The 25,359-nt window shown below is 45.0% G+C and overlaps 1 protein-coding gene across 1 annotated transcript in view; it reads right to left on the bottom strand.

Annotated features, from left to right (window-relative positions):
• PDE10A (phosphodiesterase 10A) overlaps nucleotides 1–25,359 on the bottom strand; it is a 253,134-nt gene that overhangs the window by 150,719 nt on the left and 77,056 nt on the right. The window contains exons 2-3 of the mRNA XM_088472542.1: nucleotides 23,902–24,027; nucleotides 391–416 (exon numbers count right to left, since the gene is read on the bottom strand). Coding sequence (XP_088328668.1) covers nucleotides 391–416; nucleotides 23,902–24,027 — 152 coding nt within the window. The remainder of the gene's footprint in view (nucleotides 1–390; nucleotides 417–23,901; nucleotides 24,028–25,359) is intronic.

Here is a 25,359-nt window from a genome sequence, read left to right as displayed (position 1 = left end):
GAATCATTATAACTAATAAAACTTTTAAGAATTGAATTGAGGATGTTGGCCTCTGATTGCAGAGTATAGAATATATGGAGAATTGCAGGTGCTCTGACACTCTATGTGGCCTATTCATTAATATGCCCCTATGTAATCACTACCAGACAAGACAGATCACAACACATATTTCTATTCTCTGCATGTCTCTGACTCTATTAAACCAAAGATATCGGATAGGTTATAAAACATTTTTTCCAATATAGGGCTGTTTCATTTTGAAACAAATTCTATATAAATCTGCAATGTGAATGTGGAGGATAATTCTTCTATTACTCTCAACTGAATAGGAGCCAAAATAGGTGATAAATTATGTATTGATAGAAACAGAAAACAGACTGTGCTGCTTACCCTGCTGACTTCCGTTGGAGTCAAATCTGTGAAAGAAAAACAAAAACAACATACAAGAAAAAAACATTAGGACAGAAAAGTTAATACCATTATGCTATTTATCACTTATCTTATTTATCACTTATTTATCATTTATCACAAGACGTTCTTTCAAGACATGTATGCAGGTACCTACAGATTTATATACCTCGTAATAATAAATGTATTATTATTAAAAAAATAATAATTGTATCTATTGGAAGGGTTTATTTGATTGTGTCAGTACCACATCACATCACATTATTGTTGTAGTTTAATATTCTGCTTGTTCCATGTGTGTAACTCCATACATATGTTGCCAATAATAAGAGTGCTATTAATCACAAAGTTCTATTTGTGATGTCGAACGTTGTATTTATAAAGTATTAATGCTGCTAATGACAATGTTTAATGCTGCTAAAACTATTGATGATATAATACTGTGTGTAATATATATAATGCTGAATTACATTTGTCACATTGTGTTGCTTTGATGCTAGTAATGAAGGACACACAAACACCTAGCGCTAATCAAGCAATTTCTACTTTTCCCTTTTCCTCTCCTCATATAAAGCCCAATTGATTAATTATAGGTTACCTTTGGAGCACTATTTTTTTATGTAATATGGTGCTCAAAATTATTGATTCATTATGAATTGGACATAGCTTCATGATATTATTTATAATTGTATTTATTAATGTAAGTCACCATTAATTTGTTATATATAACTTATATTTTTTGTTGGGACATTAGGATAACTATGTTTGGATCTAGCAACTAATTATACATGTGATTTATCATTAATTTATCGGATTTTGTCAATTTTATATATATATATATATATATATATATATATATAATATATATTGTATCATATATCATATCATTGCTCCTATCTCAGTTAGTGTGTAGTTTGTGCTTTTAGCAGGACTCTATTTCTATTGGGTAATTGCTCTTGGTGTTGCATATTATCCGAATTTGGGATATATTTATCTCTTATAAGCATGCGGTATGCGTTTATGATGCCGGCGGTCGCTATGCCGACCACCGGTATCTCCACTACAGAATCCCAGCGAGGGTTAAATAAACTACGCCGGGAGACTGGCGCCCGGCATCCTGATCGAAGGGATGCCGGGCGCGGACAGCCGCGCGGGGTGGTTAGGTTTAGGGTTCCGGGGGGGACTTAGGGTTAGGCACCCCCCTCCGGAGGTTAGGTTTAGGCTATGGAGAGGGAGGGTTAGGCACCCCCGGGGGGAACTTAGGGTTAGGCACCCCCCGGGGGACTTAGGTGTAGATGGCGGGGAATGGGGGGTTAGGTTAGGGCACTTAGAGAGGGGATTAGGGTTAGGCACGGGGGGGGAGGTTAGGGTTAGGCACCCTATAGGAGAGTTAGGGATAGGGGGTAGATTACGTTAGCAAATACTTACCTTTCGGACGATCTGGATTTCCTTCCACGTCGGGCTGGCGCTGCCGGGATTTGAACCATGCGGCCGGCGGTGTAACATACAGATTCCAGTCATGCTTATTGTATTTCATATTTGCTGCTACACAGCACACCGTTTAGATCACGAGGTCCTTAAAATGTTTTGTTTACATTGCAGTGTTGTTGATGTCATCACTATGGTGATGATGCACGGAATTTAGCCACGCCCCCTGGAGACGTCTGGAACGTGGGCGCATGGTCGCGCCAGTGACGTCATTGGGTCTCCACGCGGGTGCTGCGGCTGCTGACTGTCTTCACTCGGGTGTCACACACAGGTATTTGTCTGTTTTTTTTAGTAAGTATCTAAGTCTTGATGAAAGGGTTAAGTCCCTGAAACGTTGATTACATGCCGACTGGTGTTATGGTCATTTTTTGACATTGTCTAAGTCTTGCGAGTGCCGTCCAGGAACAGAAGCCGACTGAGTGCTATTTCCCAGTACATCCAGATATTCTGCTATACTGTGTTGATCCATCCACAGGTACAGTACTGGTCACAGTTAACCAGCGGTAATACTGGTATCTATTGCACCCAATGAAGTGTTATATATACGGGACTGTCACACATCAATCAGTCAAGGTGTCCATGTCAAAATCTATAACTGACTTTTTTCAAAAAATATGGCTGAAATGTGATTTACTGACTGAGTTCCTTATCAATACCACAGCCTAATATTAATCATCTTGACGGGCATAATTTTACCCATATCAAATAACATCTATAGGGAGAGTTGTAAAAGAATGACAGACACCTGAATCTGTCCACCTAGGAATCCTCTAAGAATACTTATATTCTTGGACATTATATCCATCACATGGGTTTTTTACTTGTTTTAAATTGTGTATTTACAACAGTTTTTATGTTGCAACTTGTATCTGGCTATTGGGATACAAGTCTGATCAACTCCACTTGTTTCAGATACAAATGTGTTACTTAATACGTGTTCCATTGAGACACTCATATTAGGTGGCAGAAGAGTTGTATGTGTATGTATATGCACATACACGTGTATATATTTATATATTATTATCACTGTTTCTTTAATTGTATGTTTATGCTCATTGGCCCTCATTCAGAGCCACTCGCTAGCGGCAGTACGCTCGTTCCGAGCGATGTTCGCACATCTGCGCATGCGTACGGTTTTTAGTACGCATGCGCGAACCAGTCAGTGTGGCCGAAAATCGTTGGTACGCAATATAGCGAGGGCCTGCTATTTTGAGTGACAGAATGAGGCATATGTGGGTGGTAACAGGGGAAGGTGCTTGAAAACGGGGAGTGGAGATCCGAACGCAGGCGTGCTTAAAGGTCAAAACGGGCATTTTAAGGGAGTGCATAATTAATACAGCAGCGTCATTGACCACGTCACTTGGTTTTTTTTAACTCAGAACTGCTCGCAAAATAGCGGTTGAAAACACCAACCACAAGAATAGCGAGCAGTTCATACGCTGTACGATGTACTCGATTAATCTAATAAATAGCGGACATGACGTATGGTGCGTGCGGCCAGGGGGCGTTTTTATCAAAAAAACGAGCGTATGTTTTGCTCGCTCGTTCAGACTTAGAGGTGGGAACAGACTGCAATTTGCGAACGGATCATTTGAATAGCCACCCCTTGTTTTTGAACGAACGACCACAAATAGCGAACGGCTCTGAATCAGGCCCATTGTCTTTTACTTAAAGTGTATTAAAAAACATTCTACATATATTTCTGTGTGTTACCATATGTCCCTACATAAGTATTAGAGCGCATTTTATCCACTTTTAGTAATGAAGGACACTACACTTGCTACTTCTAGATGTTTAATGGAGAAGGGATGTAGTTAGGACACCGGCGGGCACTATCCAACCCGCCAATACCCCGAGAGCCACATCCCGACTTGGGACTAAAGCCCCACTACTATATCCCGACACCCGGCTTAACGAACAAAGGTAAGCCGGGTGTCTTAGCGTGTAGCCACGGGGGAGGGAGGAGTTAGTGTTAAGGACCCCTGGGGGGGGATTTAGGGTCAGGTACCCCCCCGAGAGGGTTAGGGGAGGGAAAGGGGGGTTAGGGTTAGGCACCACTAGGGGGGGAGGGGTTAGGCTTAGTGCATGAGACTGAGCAGCAGAGCCTGGTTGTAGAATCTTTAGCCCCTGATTTTCTGTCAACCAATATTTCCCTTTGATTTTATTTTGTTACTAGAGCATTTCAACGCCATTTGGCTGTAATATACCTAGCCAATGATCATCTATATCTAAGACTGGATACATGTTGCCTGATCTCAGGTTATATCTCCATAGTACCTATCTATTTTCCCAGTGGTCCTCATATCAACCTCAAAATTCACTCATTTGTTGTCCAATACCATTGGATATGACAACAAACAGTAGTAATTTGGTTTGAAGACTAGGACCACTGTTGACTATTTATCCTAAGGGTAACATTACTAGCAGATCTCTCACGCCTCTTTCTCCACTTATTTTGAGTGTGAAAGGAGCAGCAGAGCCTAGTTTTGAATCTAATACCCCTTTCCTTTCTATATTTTATTGTTACAACCCTATTTGGGTATTACTAGATCACACCGCTGCTTTACTAGTTTAATGGATACAACTAATTAACATATCTCTAACCTGGTGTTTTTTATATTAGTACATGTTTTATGTTGTACTACATGTTTTTTCCATATTTCGCCTACTTTATCTAGGTTATTATAAACCAAGATTTCTTTACTCACTCTTTTCATAACCTTTGTCAGATTTCTTGATATCTGTGTGAGTCTTTTTACTTTGATTTATTATATGAATTAATAAAAGCTATAGTTTAATTGACACTATTTTAGCTATTAGATTTCACCCATACAGAGTTCTTTTGTTGAGGTTCTTTATGAACTGATACCCTTTGTTTTTCATAACCCTATATTTTACTCTAGGTAGCACCACCACCCTGTATCACATATGGTACTACAATACCGCAATTTATATCATAGGTGGCTATAGCATTTTGATCATATTTTGCCTAGGTTTAGGCACTAACGGGGGCAGGTTAGGGGAAGGGGAGAGGGGAGGGTTAGGGTACTTACCTGATGCTGTCGGGATTCTGACTCATCGGGCTCCTGCTGTCGGTATTTGATCCGGTGGCTAAACAGCCATCAGTATTACATATCAATTCCATGGAGATGCCCATGGTTATGTATAATGTCCCTGTCTTTTGGTCATTATAGACAAACTGCCCATATTTTACACATTAGCAGTGTTTGTATCCCATTTGTTTAATGTGTAATTTTGATTATATGTATGGTGATTGGTCACTTGAGTTTCAGGGATAGCACATCCAGCCCTTTAACTACTTTTCACCAATATAAGCCAAAGGCTGCAGAGAGCTGGCTGGTTATAGTAAGTGACAGAGCAGCTGCACCAATGTACAACACTTTAAAAAAATCTAACACATCTATGAAACATTACCACACAGCAGTAGCAGATAGGATGGCAGTTTAATAAACTATAACAATGTCCGTCAGAAATGCCCCAAATTGTGCAAAATGTAAAGAAAAGAGGTGCAAGATGGAATTGTCCTTGGGTCCCACCCACACATTCTTATGTGGGACATTAAAAAAAGGACATGCACAATTTCACAAACCAAGCAATTCAAATGACGTAACAGGGAGAAGGTGTCTAGATGGTTAACGTCCCTACCTCTACTAATTTTGGTTTCACAAATGGTACAGATGCCTTCACAACTGTTGTCAGGATTTGGGTTAAAATAATTCCACACCCAAGATGTGGCTTTTCTGGTCTTATGCCTAGGCATGAAAATATATATTATCACAAGCAAGAACTGCTGCCACTGGTGGCTGATTTACACAAACATCCTCATCATCAACATACTCATTAGCATCAGATCGGACAAAAATATTCCCCTCATCCTCCTTTTGCACGTCCACACTATCATTTCTATTTCACCATGTATGTCACAGTTGGTGCTAGCGAGTTACCTGTATCAGGTGATGAGCTGGAATCACTGGAGGCTGGCTGGACTGGAGCCATGGTTAACATGAATAGCTCTTTATTATAAGAAGTGGGTAGCAGTGAGAACTACCTTTGGTGATGAGTGACTGGAACTGGAAACTGGAGACGTTGGAATGAGACCAGAAGGAACTTGGAGGGATCGGACTGGGACCGGCAGGTAGGCTGACTGAGCTGGTCGGGGTACCAGTAGATGAGCCTGCAGATGGATGGTAGCACGGAAGCTACTTGGTGCAGCTAATGAGCCATGAGGTGAGTGGACTTGGAGGAACCGGACTGGGACCGGCAGGAAGACTGGTATCTGGATGGCTACGTGGAGCGGCTGGATAGCCGTGGGTAGACGCTGGTAGCTGGGTGGCTACGTGGAGTGGCTGGATAGCCGTGGGTAGACGCTGGTAGCTGAGTGGCTACGTGGAGCGGCTGGATAGCCGTGGGTAGACGCTGGTAGCTGAGTGGCTACGTGGAGCGGCTGGATAGCTGTGGGTAGATGCTGGTAGCTGAGTGGCTACGTGGAGTGGCTGGATAGCCGTGGGTAGACGCTGGTAGCTTGGTGGCTACGTGGAGCAGCTGGATAGCCGTGGGCAGACGCTGGTATCTGGGTGGCTACGTGGAGTGGCTGGATAGCCGTGGGTAGACGCTGGTAGCTGGGTGGCTACGTGGAGCGGCTGGATAGCCGTGGGTAGACGCTGGTAGCTGAGTGGCTACGTGGAGTGGCTGGATAGCCGTGGGCAGACGCTGGTAGCCGAGTGGCTACGTGGAGCGGCTGGATAGCCGTGGGCAGATGCTGGTAGCTGAGTGGCTATGTGGAGCGGCTGGATAGCCGTGGGTAGACGTTGGTAGCTGGATGGCTTTGGGGAGCGGCTGGATAGCCGTGGGTAGACGCTGGTAGCGTGGAAGCTACTTGGTGCGGCCTGGGAGCCGTGGGTGAGAGATGGTAGCGTGAAAGCTACTTGGTGCGGCCTGGGAACTGTGGGTGAGAGTCTGGTAGCGTGGATAGCTGAACGCAGCAGGCTTACGGATAGCACTGGTCTAGGAACCAGCAGGAGCCTGGGACATACTGGTACTCAGAGGTACAGCTATAGCACAAGCAGTACACCACGGAACGTAACACGATGTTCAAGCACTGAGTGCTATTAGAGGAGGATCTATATACCTAGAGTCTGGCAGCGATTGGTGGATACAGACAGGTGGTCTGGCAGTGGCATTCAGAGTGGAGCAAGGCACAGCATGCAGAGGGAGTATTCATCTCTGCAGCCCTTGAGAAACAGGACCACACCTGTGATTCCAATTAAGACTAGCAATGCTCACAGACAGAGCAGGGTCCAGGTGTTTAATCAGTGTGGGGGGAGAGCAGTCTGCACACACAGAGATGTTACAGCCAGCATGATTCAGCCAGAGCAGATGTCCCAGGAGAATTACAAACACAGATCCATGGAGCAGCTGGCAGAGGTAAGTCACAAAAGGTAAAAACTAGCCAGGATTGTGACAATGTAATACTAGCACAGCTGTCATGGCGTCAGTGAACCGTTGCGCAACTGGGTGACAGCTGTTAAACAATCCTTTGATAGAGGAAGCAAGTATAACTGTCAATTGTTTTTCTAAACTACTACTAGAAGTCTTCTTGGTCCCTTTCTGGAATGAAGAAGATCCACCACCAGCAGCAGCAAGTCTAGTGCTCAAGGATTCTTCTGAGGGATACTGGATAAGGGAGTAGTTATCTAGCCATCCTGGATGCAGAACTACCTCTGATCATTAGATTGCAGGTGCCTGGATCTAGCTGAGGGAAGGGAGCTAACCAATGCTGGACTGTTATTTTTTTAGCACCAGTTTCTGATTTTCCCAAAAATGTCCCATGAACTCGCTGCAAATGACATAACAGGGAGGAGGTTCATATTCTTAAGGTCCCTACCTCTACTTACTCTACCTTTATAATGGGTATAGATGACTTGACAGTTGTTGTCTGGATTTGGGTAGAAATTATTCCACACATAAGAAGTGGAGTTTTTTATCTTATGCCCGAGCATTACAATGGGATTTTCCTCATCATGGACAATAACAAAAGTTTCTTCCACTGGTGCCTGATTGACACAAATAACACACTCATCAATAACATCCTTATAAATGTCAGCTACAAAAATATCCTATCCTCATCCTGGTGCACTTCCACAGAAGCATCCTCGATTTCTATGTCAGCATGTTGACTTGTGCTGCTCATTCCCACATTTGCAGAGGATGCAAAAAAGTGGTGGAAGGAGGCTCCACTTTGAGTACAGTATTGGAAAGGTCAGGCTCACACATGGCACCTGCCGACACACTAAAGCTGGGAATCCACTATACAATTTTCTGTCAGATGTCTGTCCAATCTGGTTGGAATGAAAACCTGGTAATGTATGGGAGCAAATGACAATCGTTCATTTGCTCACAAACACTGGAAAATAGCCAAAATTGGCTGTTCAGACAAATTGGTTAAAACGCAATTTAACCAATTTGAACAATTTTATTTGTCCTTTTTCCAGTGTTCAAAACCATATGATCGACTGTCATTTTCTCCCATACATTACCAGGTTTTCATTCCAACCAGCCAGATTGGACAGATATCCAACAGAAAATTGTATAGTGAATGCTCAGCTTTAGACTCTCCTCAGGGATTTGAGACAATTTTGAGCACACAGTTGGTTCCTGTGCTGTACCAATTAAATTTTTTTTTTTTTAAAGTCTACAGGAAAAATCGCTTACAACATCATAAGAGGCAGAACCACCATTCATAAATAAAGGCCAAGGCCTTAGCCTTTCCCTGTCGCTTTGTGTGGTTAAAGGCATATGGGCAATTTTATGTCTTACTGCAGCTAATTTTACCTTTGATGTTTTTTTTATCAATGTAAAAGATTGGTTCTTTGATTTTAGATACCCTGATTGAAGCCCTGTATGCCCTTGGGCATCGACTTTAGTAAATGACGTAGACGGACTAGCCCATGGACGGACAGCACACTGTATGGACAGCACAACCCTGGACAGCACACCCCTTGATGGACAGCACAGCACACCCCTGAATGAGCAATGATAATAGCACAGCCTCCTGGACAGAATACAGCATACCCCATCTGGATTGGACAACACAACCAAACACAGCAAACCCCTTGATGGGCAACACAGCACACACCTGTATTGAACAACAAAGCCCTCCCTCAACGGAGCACAGCACTGCACAGCCTGGGACTCAGCAAGCAAATGGAGCCGATCACCGCAGGGAGGGACTTGTATACAATCTAAAACCCGCTAGAATCAGACAGCAGGAGGATGACGATTTGCCTCGTTTTGGGATCAGAGTCCGGCTTGTATTTTCACGACTCAGATAGGGAAGTTCGGTCGGGTCCAGATCTGCTCATCTCTAATATTATACACGGACAAAAAAAATTAGGGTACGCTCTGTAGTGCATAAAAGTATTTATTTAAATAAAATCTCCAATAGTAAAAATCAAAAATCAATCTGCTATTAGGTAGCGCTCGTACCATAAACACAAGCACTGTGGACTTAATACCACATGGTTTTAAATATACTGCACTGGATCTCTCACTCCACAAAGTCCACTCTTGCACTGGCAGGGATAGCATACCGGAACCACGTCTCCGCAATCACAGGACAAAAGTCCAGGACAGCGTCTCTAGGTCACCAAGCCACGCCCTAACATGATTAATCAAGAATTTTATAAGGATGGCATTCACTGCTTGCTACAAAATACTTCATTTACATAAACACAGTGCCTCATCTTCATATGAGACAAGACTGTGCATGCACTTATAACTAAAAGCTACTCTTTATATTGGAGCAAATTTAGCGATTGCCAATGTTACAGTTTTTTTTTTACTTTTACATGGGACCCATAACTGAAGACTGAGTACAGCCGTGGCCAAAAGTTTTGAGAATGACACAAGTATTGGTTTTCACAAAGTTTGCTGCTTCAGTGTTTTTAGACCTTTTTGTCAGATGTTACTGAAGTAAAATAATAAGTGTCAAGGGCTTTTATTGACAATTACATTAAGTTTATGCAAAGAGTCAATATTTGCAGTGTTGACACTTCTTTTTCAAGACCTCTGCAATTTGCTCTGGCATGCTGTCAATCAACTTCTGGGCCACATACTGACTGATGGCCGCCCATTCTTGCCTAATCAATGCTTGAAGTTTGTCAGAATTTGTCGGTTTTGTTTGTCCACCAGACTCTTGAGGATTGACCACAAGTTCTCAATGGGATTAAGGTCCGAGGAGTTCCTGGCCATGGACCCAAAATTTCGATGTTTTGTTCCCCGAGCCACTTCGTTATCACTTTGCCTTATGACAAGGTGCTCTATCATGCTGGAAAAGGCATTGGGTATCATTCAGACCCGCTCGCAAGCGCCTGAGCGCTTGCAAGCGGGTCGATGTTTGGCTGTGTGCATGCGCAGCGGCCGCACTGCATGTGCGCAAGCCCCGGAGAGAGAGAGAAATTCTCTCACTCCAGGGCTCACTACAAAAGGGGCGGCTGTCGATGTTGATCGACAGCTCGACCCGTTTTGTAGGTGTGGCAGGGGGGTGGTTTCAAAAACGCTTGCCATTTGTGGGCGGCCCCACTGACATCACCAGTGATGTCAGTGGGAGAGCTTCCAGCTCTATTAGAGCCGAAAGCTCTCTGGGGCTTGCGGCAGCCTAGACCCTACCTCAAGGGTCTCGTTGCAAGCCCTGATGGTTGCGATGGTCTTGACCATCGCGACAATCATCCTGGCTGCTGGTTAAGGCTGTGGGTGGTAACCCACAGCCTAGTGAGTGGCCAGGAGGCCGGATCATTTTTTAGATGTGGCCGCCCTCATTCAGAGCAAGCGCTCGCATTTTGCGAGCGGCTCTGAATGAGGTCCATTGTTCGTCACCAAACTGTTCTTGGATAGTTGGGAGAAGTTGCTCTTAGAGAAGTTTTGGTACCATTCTTTATTCATGGCTGTGTTCTTCGGCAAAATTGTGAGTGAACCCACTCCTGAAAAGCAACCCCATACATAAATGGTATCAGGATGCTTTACTGTTGGTATGTGTATATTAAACGTATACTGTCACGGTGTGTGTGCCTTGTGTTTCTTTTAACATTTCTTTACAGGTGAACTACAGATACCAGCGGGCCCTTAATGCCCCGCATGTGGGTACTTGTGGTTCTCATAGTATCAGCATGAGGGGGAGGCTTGCTGGGACCTGCAGTTCTACTGGTAAAGACAATGTCAACATTTCTAATTTTACACTACACTTTTAACCCAGCACCCACCGACCACGGGTGCCGAGGATAGCCCTAGGATATCAGAGCTAGGCCTGGGGTGCCCTGGAGTGTGGGAACCCTTTATTGGGGGGTCCTCAACTCTCAAGGGATCCCCGGCATGGGCTTACTAGCAGTCAGTGGTAATGTTTCGGCCAGGGAACCCGGTAATAGGGTCCCCCCCCCACTAGAAAAGGATCGGTGCTGGTTATGAAAATTACAGGGGAACCCTACGCTTTTTTCCCCCTGTAACTCCAGAACCAGGACTAGCTCCGAGCCTGGTGCTGGTTGCGCTAAGTACAGGGGAACCATACGCAATTTTTCCCCTGTATTTACACAACCAGGACTGGCTATGCAAAGTATTGGTTAACATCACCACCGATGAGGGGCCCCCTCTGTCAGTGTCGGTCACTGTGAATGACTACTGACTAGGGCAGCAGCCGGCCTCCTTCTCATAGGAGGTTAAAGCAGAGGCTACGCTGCCGGACTGCTGCACTTAGTCTGTGTCTCTTACCAACCAGTCCACCGTCTGCTCTGCAGGAGATTAGTCAAGTCCCCTCTCCGCGCCCCCTCCCTGAGTCCCCACACCTCCTGCTCTGCCCGGCATTTCTTCTCCCCTGTAAGCAGGTTCCATCTCCCTACCACCTTCCAGAGTCCCCACCTACTCCCGAGTCCTGTTCTATTTGGCCTGTATTCTGTACCAAATTATGGTTCTGTATTCATGTTATGTGGGGATATACTTCTATTACCTGTGGTTGAGAGGTGTAATGTATCAGGGGGGTATGTAACCATTAAACAGGTGGGTGAGGAGGCTTGGGGGTTATAGTAATGTATTCTGTGGTGTATACTTATATTATCTGGAAATTAAGATGGGTTGAGGGGTGTAATCTATCAGGAATCTATGCTTATATTATCTGGTAGTGGAGGTAGGCTGGGGGGGTGTAGTAACGTATTGTGGGCATGGCCGTCGGAACGATTATACATTGGGCGAACAACATAAAATCATTCCAACTCCCCTGCGCCCCCATTCTACCCCCTCCCTCCCTTCCCTCCCTCTTACCTGGGCGCGCAGGGACTGTATAGTGGCGGTCACGGGCGGTCAGGGACTGTGCTTTAGAGTAATAGGCTGCACAGCCCCTGCACTGCACGGAGGTGTAATCTGCAGTGTTTTAACTTAAAGACCGCACATAACACCACCTCCTCCATGCGGTGCAGGGTCTTTGCAGCTGGGGGGGCCAGTTGGGTTGAGGGTTGCACCTGCGCCTTTTTCCCCGGGGACATTGTTTCTGTGCATGCACAAGTCAATGAGAAAATGGGCGCTGCCATTTTTCTAGTGACTTTTTGCTGCTTTACAGCGCTGGTTCAGCGCTGCTGAGCAGCACATCTGAATCTGCAGAAAGTTAAGCACAACTAGTATGAGTGGAGGGTGTGTGGTGCTGGTCCCACCTTCCCACCTATGTGGATCTGAAGAATGAAAGAACCAGATGTCCAGAAGTATAAATTATATTTATATATATATATATATATATATACACACACACACATATATATACACACACACCTCATCTAGGTCCCTATTGCATGTAAGCACAAATTTCCTTTAATAAACCACTAGAATCAGGGCTGTAACTAGAAGTGATGTGCGGTCAGGTGAGGCAGAGTCTTTCCTGTCGCACTTAGGTATACTCCAGAGTTTTGGCTATAAAAATTATAATAATAATTTAAAGAAAATGTTATAAATATCTTTTGTATTATTCTAATATTTTTTATAGACAAAACTCTGGAGTAAAAAAAAAATAAAAACTGGTACTACCTCCCTGTATACCTTTTCTGCACATCCCTGATCAAACTACACCAAATTTCCAGCACTATATACAGCACCTTTGTATTATGCACACATGAACCCTTGGGTTAATATATGCAGGGCCACAACTGGGGGGGGGGGGGGCGCTAGGGAGTAACTGTCGAGACAGGACCGGAATGATCATCTGTCAGTTCCTTCTTCCTGAGCCTCGCACTAGGTCTCCATCCCCTGCCTTCCTTCCGAGCCCCATCCACTGCCTTCTTTCCGAGTCCAGCCCCCTGTCTACCTGTCCTTTGTTCCATCTGTCCAAGAATTCTGCATTCCATAAAGTACAGCTCCCTTCCTCCCGATCACTGTCCTCTGTCCCCTGTTTTCTTTCTGAGTTCTGAATCTCATTCAGAGCCGGACGCTATTTGCGCTCGCTCGTTCAGAAAAAGGGGCTGGCTATTTAAATTGAGTGCTCGTTCTTTGCGGTCTGTTGACGCCTCTATGTCTGAGCGAGCATCCGAAACATGCGCTCGCTATTTTGTAAAGACGCCCCTTGGCCACTCGTATCATACATCATCTCCGCTATTTGATTAATCGAGTACATCGAAAGGCGTATGAACTGCTCGCTATTCTTGTGGTAGCATTTTCCTACTGCAATCATGCGAACAGTTCAGGCTAAAAGACAACCAAGTGACGTGGTCAATGACGCTGCTTTGTTAATTATGCACACCCTTAAAACGCCAGTTTTGACCATTTGGCACGCCAGCGTTCGGATCTCCACTTCCTGTTTTCAAGCACCTTCCCCTGTTACCACCACAAACGCCTCATCCTGTCACTCAAATTACAAGCCCCTCGCTATTTTGCGAGCACACGATTTCCGACCGCACTGACTGGTTGGCGCATGCGCAGATGTGCGAACATCGCTCGGAGCGAGCGAGCGGCCGCTTACGAGCGGCTCTGAATCAGGCCCTCTGCCCCCAGCCTTCCCTCAGATCACAGTCCTTTGTTACCATCTCCTGCCTTCTTCCCAAGCCCAGTCCCCTGCCTTCCTTCAGATCACGGTACTCTGTCCCGTCCCCGTCCCCCCCAGCCTTCCTCCTAAGCAGGGCCATTTCTAGGGGAGCGTGAGCCGGCGTGCAATTGCATGGAGTGCTCCAACCTGGAACTATCTGTCACTCAGGGCAGAAGGGCATGCTCAGCACATTGTGCAGCCACAATCAAGCACAACTCAGCCCTCCAACTCTGGACCCTGGTGATTTCCTGTGTCCCCCATGGGGCAGAGCTACACGGGGCAGAGGCAGTTTGGAACTAAAGTACATTGCATGGGATACCGCTGGACGCCAGCCAGGCAATCTTTGGTGTATGATAAGGACAGGCTAGACACTTATCATATATGGTACTGACAGAACACTGCTTCTTAGTCACAGGCAGATGTATGCCTGTGACTAAGAAGCAGTTTGCTGAAGGAACCATCAGAGTTGCAGACCCCTGACTCTCCTTCACCCCCTGCTTATACAGTCATAGAGGCACACAGACACTGAATCTTCCCATGTGTGCCTCTGCCCTAATCCCTCCCCTAGTGTTTCACTGACCCCCCCACGTAGGTGTGCCTCTGACCCCCCTCCTATAGTTTTCCTTTGACACCTCCTACCAAACTGTGCCACTGACTCTCCTACCCATGTGTGCTCCAGACCTCAACCTACACATGTGTGCCTCTGGCCTCAACCTACCCATGCATGATCTGGCTGCTGCTGCCTGCAGTTGAAGAGGGAAGGACTGGGAGCCGTCCCCTGCAGTGCTGTCAACAGATCAGGTAACTGATATATGGGGGGCTGGGGACAATTAATGTGTTTTATTTTTTGTTACTGTGTGTGTTTTTTACCTGTGGAAATCCATGGTACCCTGAGGTCACCTTACTGTGCTGCTGGTGTCACCTTAATGAGGGGGGGTGCCAAAAATCCTGGTTTCGGCCCTAATATATGTATGAGTAAATCTGGCTCTGACACTAGCCAGTGCCTCCCCAGCCATTTACCTCCCTGCAAGTCACTGGTAATTAAGGGTGTGCGAGTGGTGCCGCTGCACAGAGCACAGGGCTCTGTGGGCGGCACAGTCGCCACCCCATAACCCTTGCTTCTGCATAGCAAGGTGCCTGGAATGGTACCCTGCAGCCAGTATTGCTGCAGCAGTGCCACCCGCAGAGTCCTTTGGACACTCAGAGCATGCACACTGCCATCTCTGAAGCTGCCCAGATCATCCTGGCGATTCCGTCACCTATGCTTGACGTCATGATGTCAAGCTCTTTGTGGTCAGGCCGGCACAGGAAGCTCCAGAGCCTTGTTACAGTACTTACTAGGGTTATTTCTCATTCTAAAGGGTTACTACCAGTCATAAGATTACCTATGCATGGGAAAACCTATTTAACAACTATCATGGCAGATCTTGTACCTCCACTATACCCAAAATCCTTTTTAAGAAAATGTGCTTTTTTTTCCCTCTCTTTTAAAAATACTTAATGTTAGAAAAAATATTTGTAGTGGTTTTTTCTTCTTTTCCTTTTATTTATTTCCGATTTTACGTAATTGTGTATGTGTGTATATAAGTGTAGGGCCCATGCTGCACCTCTGCATCCATTGGGCAGGTGGGGAGGGGGATTCAGTAGGTGGGGGGCCCTGCTTGTTTAGTTTGTACTGGGTCCCACAATTTCTGATGGCAGCCCTGCATGTGCAGTACAGATCCTGCGCAAACGCCGATAATTAAACATCAGAGTTGTGTGGAAACCATCGGATTTACATACAACTCTAAATCATATTCATGAAAGTCCATAATTTTCTTAAAACATACCAAGTAAAAACAGTTTGTTAAAGAACAGTCTTAAACCATCTGCACAAATAGTTAAGTGTTTGTTTGTTTCAGTCCTGTGTTATCTATTCAATGTTTTTTTGTTGAGTCAACCTGTAATAAGTATTTAATCAATGGCTAATGCGTCATCAACTGTTGTATTAACCTAATGAGGAAGCAAAATAAATATATAAATGACTGTCCCAGATGGGAACGGATAGCCAACATCAGAAGAGACAATGATAATTAGTGTCCAACATAAAAGTAAATTCTCACTGGAAGTAGAGAGAATCCCCTTAGTAATAGATGTATCTGGGGAATGTTATCCACAGCAACTGCAATTTGCGCACATTTACATTAGAGATTGTTTTTTGGTGTGCTTTAGGGACACTAATGCACAATTGTGGGATGTTATTGCTGTTGCTTAGACACACAAAACCAAAAACATTTATCTGTAATGGCTGGTGGCTCTACTTTAGTTTATAAATCAAGTAATTTAGATTAACTATGTACAACATCACTCTTCAAGTCTCCCAGAACACACTAAAAGGCCAACCTTGTGCTTTCTTTCCCTCCCCCCACCATATGTAAAATATATGTAAAGACAAGAAAAAAAAATGTACACATTAAAGTTGTGTAAAATGTATATGCAAATCGTTTAGAAGATAGATTTTATTTCCTTGAAAATATAAATCTTTGGTGCATGTGTTACAACTTCAGATTCACATTATATTGTGTGTGTTAAACCTAACTATTACTCCGGGGGCGGAACTAGCGGCAGTGCAGATGGTGCCTTGCACCGGGGCCTGCTGTGGTGCAGGGTCCCATGGCAGCCTGCATCCGACAGCGCCGCTGCCCGCCGACCTGGTCCTCATTACCTAAATGGTTGGAGCTGGAGCGGGCCCGCTTTGGCCGCTACAGCTCCAACATGAGACACCCGCCGCGGCCGGGCCCCTTGCTCCAGCAGCCCGGGCCCCTTGTTATGACATGGCGCGTGTGACATCATGATGTCACGTGCGCTGTGTCATAACAAGGGGCCGGGCTGCTGGAGCAAGAAGATCAAGAGAAGCCGCGGATCGAGAGGAGCAGAAGAGGAAGAAATAAGGTACGTGGCGGTGGCATGGAGGGGGGGAGGGTGAAAGAGGCTGACACACATGCTGGGGGGGAAAAAGGTTGAGACACACGCTGGGGCTGACACACACTTGGGCTGGGGGGGAAAGGGGCTGACACACACTGGGGCTGGGGGGGAAAGAGGCTGAGACATGCTGGGCCTGGGGGGGGAAGAGGCTGAGACACGCTGGGCCTGGGGGGAAAGAGGCTGACACACGCTGGGGGGGGAAAGAGGTTGACACATGCTGGGGGGAAAGAGGCTGACACACGCTGGCGCTGGAGGGGAATGAGGCTGATACACGCTGGGCCTGGGGGGAAAGAGGCTGACACACGCTGGGGGGGGGGGGGGAAAGAGGCTGACACACGCTGGGGGGGGAAAGAGGCTGACACACGCTGGGGGGGGAAAGAGGCTGACACACGCTGGCGCTGGGGGGGAATGAGGCTGATACACACTGGGGCTGGGGGGGAAAGAGGCTGATACATGCTGGGGCTGGGGGGGAATGAGGCTGATACATGCTGGGGCTGGGGGGGAATGAGGCTGATACACGCTGGGGCTGGGGGGGAATGAGGCTGATACACGCTGGGGCTGGGGGGGAAAGAGGCTGATACACGCTGGGGCTGGGGGGGAAAGAGGCTGATACACGCTGGCACTGGGGGGGAAAGAGGCTGACACGCTGGCACTGGGGGGGGAAAGAGGCTGACACGCTGGGGTTGGGACACACGCTGGTGGGAAGAACGAGGCAGAGACATGCTGGGGATGGAGGGAGAATGAGGCTGACACACTCGGGCAGGACAGACTGAATTTACTGACTGGGGGGGGGGCAGTGAGGGGTGGTGAAAAAACAAGGCTGGGCAGCAGGACAGACACTGTATTTAATTAGTGGGGAGGGGTGAGGGGTGGTAAAAAAATGTCGGGGTGCCAGGAATGGGTGAGGTGGGAGGGGGGACAACGATATGGTTATATATGTAGTTAGCAAACTACAATACCCGGCGCTCAAGGATAAATACCAAAAATGAACCACCTGCTAGCTAGTAGCAATCTTTGGTCTAGCTAAGACCAAATAGTAAAAAATCAACCTGAAAACAACCTGTGAATCTACTGCGCAAGGTGGATGGTAATAATTGTCAATACAGATAGTAAATTGTATGTGTGCTCTCTGTTCAAATGAATGGAAGACTGATATTTATGTGCTATTATTAAATAGAATGTTTTATTGATCCACAGTAAAATCACTAGTATCCAGATAGTAATAATCTGATAGAGGCAATAACAACTATGTAAAAGAGTGCTGGCGTCCCAGCTACTGGTATAAAATACAAAGATTTACTTGATCTCTTGATAACCAATATAAAATGCTCTGAGCGTGGCCACGCTAATATACATACGGTCCCTTGGAGATGTTCACAATCATATCAACAAATTCAAATGGGTATAGATCTCACAGGATGCAATGGTATCAGTATGATGTGTACATCAAAGGCACTAAAAGAAATGCTCTTCCAATCTTCTGGTGATAGCTACGAATACAATCAACATGCCGCTGTAGAAAAGCATGCAGGGCTTGCTGGGCGTTAAGTCCTCCAGTGACTCATGCCCCAGGCGCGTGCAACAGCGTAGCGGCTCCGGCCGCTTGATGATTCCTGACAAAGTGTAGGTCAGCTGATCGGCACTTCCTGCTGTGCGTGTGGCAGGCTGGGCTTGCTGGGCAATAAGTCCTCCAGCAGTTCCTAACCCAAGCACGCCTGTGTGTGGGGCAAAGCCAATTGCTGGCTGAATGGTCAACTAGTCCTGCTGGGCAAATGCAAATATGAGCGGCTGTAGTGATGAAATAAAATATCAATCCTCCTGGTAGGCACTTGGTGGCACTGGTCAACGCGTTTCGTCCTATATCAAATTAGGACTTTTTTAAGAGGTGGGAGGGGTGGCCCTATACAAAAATGTATAGTTATAATTCAGTATCAACACTGAGCCCAAATTAAATCCTAAATTTGGGTGTTGTGGCAAGCATCTCAATTAAAATGCAAAAAGCAAACAAATAAAAAGGTAGATTTGCCAAACTTTTCAAAAAAGCTGTTGCCAATAACAGCTAATGATAGATTGCAAGCTTGCGAGCAGGGCCTTCCTACCTATATATCTGTCTGTTATTACCCAGTTTTGTTCTATTAATGTTTCCAATTGTAAAGCATAACGGAATATGCTGCGCTATATAAGAAACTGTTAATAAATAAATAATAAATAATGAGATTCTAGGTAACATATAAATGGTCTAGTGGCGGATGACAACTTTTGCTCAAAAGTCACACTGCTTAAACAAAGCATACAACTATATAATATAAATAATAAGACATAAATGGCATGAAATTGGTCAGCTTTATTTTTTAAATTAAATAGTATGGTGGCGGGAGAAAGAATGGCCAGCTGAGCAGTGGAGCACTTGACGTAATGAAAGTTCACTTTAAACAACTTCTGCATGAGCCAAATGCCCTAAGAGCACCTGCAAAGAAGTGAGAGGTCTCCAGCTCCCATATCAATAACACACTCAAAGCCCAGGACAGATGGGTTTTGCTAACCCCAATAAGGTGAAATCAGCCTACTCAGTGTACCGAAGGGGAGTGCCCATATCAATAACACCACCAATCTAACAAAATAATGTCTCTTTTCCACAAATAAAACGGGTCCGAGCTGGGTTTTCAGACATGATTCCAACCCAGGTCAGACACAGTTTACACAGCACCATCGATCTGGGTTATTCTCAGGTCAGCCCTGTTCATACTGAACCTGGGTCTGCCCTGCTAAACTTGTGAGGTCATAAAAAGTGGGAGGTGACTGCTCCACAACCTCCTCGTTTTAGGCATGACCCAGCTCGGTTAACCCGGGTTGCGATGTTTACACTGCATTATTACCCAGGTCCATCCTGGGTCCGACGCTGGTAGCTACCAGGGTTGGATTGCTGGGTCACTTGACCTGGGTTATTTTTCAGGGACTCGTTTACACCGAGCTGCGACCTGGGTACACCCAGCAATAATCCGGATTATTGCAGCAGTGTAAAAGGGGTATAACAGACCAAGGAAAAATGGGAGGGAAAGTTAGGAACAAACAAAATCACTTGCAATATTATTGTTAAAATACACTGGATTTTGTCTAATTGTTTCACCAAGACTTAAAACAAATGCAAAACAGACCGTGGGAACCGTGCACTACCATGTAAATAAGCCTGCTCATTTTCCGGTTTCCGGTACTTCTGTAACATAAGTAGGGTTTTTTTAGGATTAATAATAAGGTCATTACTATTCAACAACAACAAACAATGATAAAGGTTTTTAAATAATGAATAAAAGTATAATTTATTACTGTAACTAGAAAAATGTAATGCTTTTGAAGTATGTATTGCTTTGTCATAATGCCCCTTGTGTTTATCAAACAGCTCTCTGCAAAGAACATCTGGAATAACATCTGCGGGCTATAAAAAAAATACAAGCCAACTCATAAGAAAAAAATACAAAATTCCAGAGTTTCCATATTAGAAAATGTACATCTTTTTTGAAGACAAGCAAATATGGTATGTTAAAAGGTAAAAGTCCTATTTTGCAAAACCTCCAATATTTGAATGTTTTCTTCATACTCTAGTCTGCGGAAGTCATACATTGTACTTTGGTAACACACAGCATGATGACATTGACATTAAATACTTTGGAAACATGAAATGTGATGTCTCCTAGTAACTGACATCAGTGAGAAAAGAAAGTTCAGCTGAGTGCAAATGTTTGTCTGTTCAGCTGGAATGCTAGTTTTAAAATATTGAAACATTATTTGTGCTTGAAAACAATATTAACATCTCACAATCCTAGCCTAATGACTGATGGGATTTGGATTTGCTTTGTTGTCATTCCCTTGCTGTGGCATTATTTTCCAGGTGAGGATGGAAGCGGACTCTGCTAGGTGAATATATTCTTAGCTGTGAGAGAATGCAGAGAGGTAGGTGTTCCATAACTAGAAATGTTAATGGTGGGGCAAGAGGCGAAATGGACACGGGTTGGGTATGGGATGCCGGCGATCATAATCCCAATGCAGGCATGCCGACATGGTTTGGATACCGACACTTATTGGTAAGTATCCTAAACCTATCCCTCCATGCAGCCTAATCCTAACCCCCCCACACACACACCAACACACACTCTAAACCTAACCCTCTTTCCCCGCGGCCTAACCCTAACCTTCCTCTTAGTACCTAACCCCAAACCAATACTTACAGTCGGGATGCTAGCGCCGGGATTCTGACTGGTGTCTGGTTTCTGGCATCCCTGACAGCTGGGATCGCAACTGTATCCCACTTTCTCTTTACGTACTGTACCCAGCTGTAGGTTTTTTTTTTTTTTTTAAACTTTACTAACAAACAGAAAATGGCAAAGTGGACAACCTCTTCTCACTGTAGGAGGAAGATAATGGGACTTACAAGTGACAAAGCCAGAGAAGACAGCTGACGGTAAGGGACCATAGGTGCCTATTATTCCCGATTATATTAAACACACATGCGCACACACACTACAGACTTATTATGCCCTTTCTATATGCACAAGAACCGTGTAACTCAGTAATTTATAGAAATTGCATATTAGGAATAATGAGCAATAGTCAATAATTTGCTTAGGATCATACTGTTTTCAGCTGAATAGAGTTTGTAACAGTCCTTGTAAAATGAATACACTGACCTTTATGACAGTTCTATTCTTGTGCATTCCCTATCCCTACCCAGCAGTTTCTTCAGAAACCTGTAGCTCCTTCCCATTGCACCCACTATCTGTTGGGGCGCTTCAAGGCTCTGTTCTAGCCCTCTGCTTTCTGACTGTACACTTCTTCTCTTGGATAATAATTTGTTCATATGTCCTGAATGACACCCAATTTAACAGTCCGGCAATGATGTTCATCCTTCTATACGGTTTACTAAGACAAACCGTCTCCGATCTCTCCACACAGTAGATGTTCCAAGTCTACATAGAGCCATACGCCTACTTTTGAAAAAGCATGTCAGGGACAGTGGCGTAACTAGGGTGCTTGGAGCCCAGGGCAAATTTGAAAACGGAGCCCCCCTCCCCCCGATGTGCGTGCGCGGCAAAAAAAATGGGCGTGGTCAATTAAAAATGGGGTGTGTCAACATGACACACCCCTTTATTTTCACACTGAACATTCCTATCCATATGCACTTTAACCCCAGTAGTACCCCTTATACAGTACCCCCAGTATGCAGTTGTGGTCCCTCTTATGCAGGCCCATAGTAGTGCCCCTTATACAGTATCCCCAGTAGTGGTCCCCCTTATACAGCCTCCAATTAGTTCCCCTTACTCAGTACCCCCAGTAGTGGCCCCCCCAAATGCAGTGCCCCATGTAGTGTTCCCCCTTATGCAGTGCCCCCAGTAGCAGCCCCCACAATGCAGTGCGCCCCCAGTAGTGGTATCCCCTCATGCAGTGCCCTTTATATAGTGCCCCCAGTAGCAGTCCCCCCCCTATGCAGTGCCCTTTATATAGTGCCCCCAGAAGTAGTCCCCCCCATGCAGTTTTCCCAGTAGTGGTCCCCCTTGTGCAGGCACCCAGTAGTGATCCCCCCTATCCAGTGCCCCCTGTAGTGGCCCTTCCTATTATTGCCCCCAGTAGTGGTCCCCCACAGTGCAGTGCCTCTAGTAGTAGGCCCCATTTATAATGTCCCCAGTGGTAGTTTCCCCCCCAAGTAGTAGTCCCCAGTAGAGGTTCCCCCTCCCGATTAAGTGCCCCCAGTAGTAGCCCCCCCCAGTAGAGGTCCTCCCAATAATGGTTCCCCCAGTAGTAGCCACCCCTTCCCCGTTGTGCCCCCACCCCCAGTAGAGATCCACCCAGTAGTAGCCACCCCCCTCCCCCGTTGTGCCCCCAGTAGTGCAGACCGGTATATAAAAATATACTTACCTGAATCCACGCTGCTGCTGCTCCGGTCCGCAATACCGCTCCAGCCGCCGCCCGCCAGTCCTCCCGGGCTGGCGCGCTCAGCATTATGGGAGAGACGTCATGATGTCATGACGTCTGTCCCATTACCCACTGCAGGAGCGGACGGAAGCCCGGCTCTTGCAGTGGGTGCTGCAGCAGTCAAAGAGAGACTATCTGACTCTCATTGGCTGCTGTTTAACACACGCATAGCCTGAGCCCGCCTCCTAGCGCTAATGGGCAAGCGCTCAGGGGGAGGGAACGGGCTCAGCTGTGCAGCACAGGACCGGCGCTGGAAGCCTAGCGCCGGTCCTGTGTAAATGTGTAGCGCTGACCACACTCACTGCGGTCGGCGCTACACTGGTGGCTAACTAGGGCATCCAGGGCACGCACCCTGCCCGACCCCCCCTAGTTACGCCACTGGTCAGGGAGAATGTGAAAGTAACACCGATGAGTGTGGTGGTAAAGTGGACGTGTACTGCTACATCTAAGAGGAGTTTCATAATCTTGATTTACATCCAAATATAAATGAGCCCCAAAGTAAGATCTATTTGTTGATGAAAACACACTGATACTTTTCAGAAAATGCATGTAGCCATAGGGATCATTGTGCCTTATAAATGCAGGAAAATTTTACTACTGATACCATTTGAAATGTATATATATCTTAGTCTTTATATATATATATATTATATATATCAGCTTCAGAATGGGGGTAAGGTGCAATGAGGGAGATTGCTGGACTCTTCAGGGAGTCAGGGAGATTGCAGCTAAATCAGGGAGAGTTGGCAAGTATGCACAGAGCTCATCGCCCTTCATTAGTGTCATTACCACATCTCCCTCACCATCACCATAAACCTCAGTTTCTCCCAAACCTGATGCCGTGGCATCATGCTTTAGTCTGCTGACTGCTTTATTCAGACAACCATGACTAGCTGGTATGCCTCCATTTTATGTATGCTCCATTTTACACACTACGGTGTATTACAAATCAACAGTATTATTGCTAATATATTCTTCATAATAACTTGTGTATAATAAAATCTTACCATCACTTGTATTTTTCTTTTTCATCCATCTTTCTACAGTTTCAGAAGTAACATTTTCTGATACAAATTCATCAAGCAATTGGGGGTGGAGAGACAGATATGCCTTCACTTTCTCATCAGTCAAACCTACAAACACAAGAAAAGCCAACAATTCAGTGTCAGAGTTATAGCACTTTTTTTGGATTACAGAGCACGAGCTGCTGGTACGAGAGTCTGGAGAGTTATTGGGAACACAATGCTCCCAGCATCTCCCACTTGGACCTCCCATCCAGAGGGGACAATTAAAAAAAGACAAGCTAGTATGCTTTAAGATACAATTTCACAATCACTAAAGAAAAGATATCTTGCAGTTAGCAAAACTGCCACATCACATAACTGAATCAAATTGACATTGTCCTAAAGTTTGCAGGACCCCACCAACTGTAAAGCTTAAAATAGAATATTAAATTTTATTATATGACATAATATTTCTACTCAGGGAAACATAAAAACAACCATGCACTTTGCTTTTATTCTGGTATATATTGCATAGGTGCCAATATTTGCCAGTGGCACTTTGACACTGGGTTTCATACCATTTTGTCTTGGTGGACCATAAAGAAATATAAAAGGTCATGTTTATTGCATTTTAGATTTGTACGACTTTCTGCCATTATAATGCTTCTCTTATACAAATATTAAGTCATAAAACCCAGAGAATAAGAAAGCCAGTACAGGTGGCAGCCATGTTTCAGTGCAAGATTGACCATTTAAAAATATTTTTAATAAAATTATCATCATAGAAGGAAGCCTTCTACCCAGGAGAAATATCTAATGCCTCTTAAAATCAGAATTTATAGTATACTTCAATTAAATGTATAATAAACATACATACGGCATATAATACATACTTTCCAACTGTCCAGATCTAAGTGGGACATTCCAGATAGTTTTAAAACTCCCTTATACTAAACTTGAATTCTGTACACTGGTAGTTTTCAAAACTACTGGTTTGAGCAGATAAGGTGGAAATGATGCTGCAGTACATATGGCTGCATAAAAGAATAGATTCTAAAATTGTATACATTAGGTTAAACACATTTACAAATGTGACTTATGGTTGGGTGTGATATTTTCTTGCCATTTATAATTTTGACATCAGAATGTCGACATGGTTGTAATGTCAACATTGATGTTCATTATGTCGACACTGATAAAAATGTTGACACAAGAATGACGACAATACGTCCTGGTGGTCTAGTGGTGACTTACCTGAGACGGCGGTGCCGACAATTCCAGTGCTGTCTTCGGTGGTGACATCAGAATATCTGGCAGATCCTGTGCATATGTTTAGTGGTTGTTTTCTGGAACCTCTGATTGTTTTCACTATCGTGGTCATCTCCTTAAACACTATGGCATCTATGCCTTATAATGGCGTGTTATTGTTGTATGCGTTACCATGGGAACGACATTTGTTCC

This window comes from Taudactylus pleione, unplaced genomic scaffold, assembly GCF_031769625.1.
Source record: "Taudactylus pleione unplaced genomic scaffold, aTauple2 ptg000125l, whole genome shotgun sequence".
NCBI lineage: Eukaryota > Metazoa > Chordata > Amphibia > Anura > Myobatrachidae > Taudactylus > Taudactylus pleione.
This window is presented reverse-complemented; position numbering and strand designations above follow the sequence as displayed.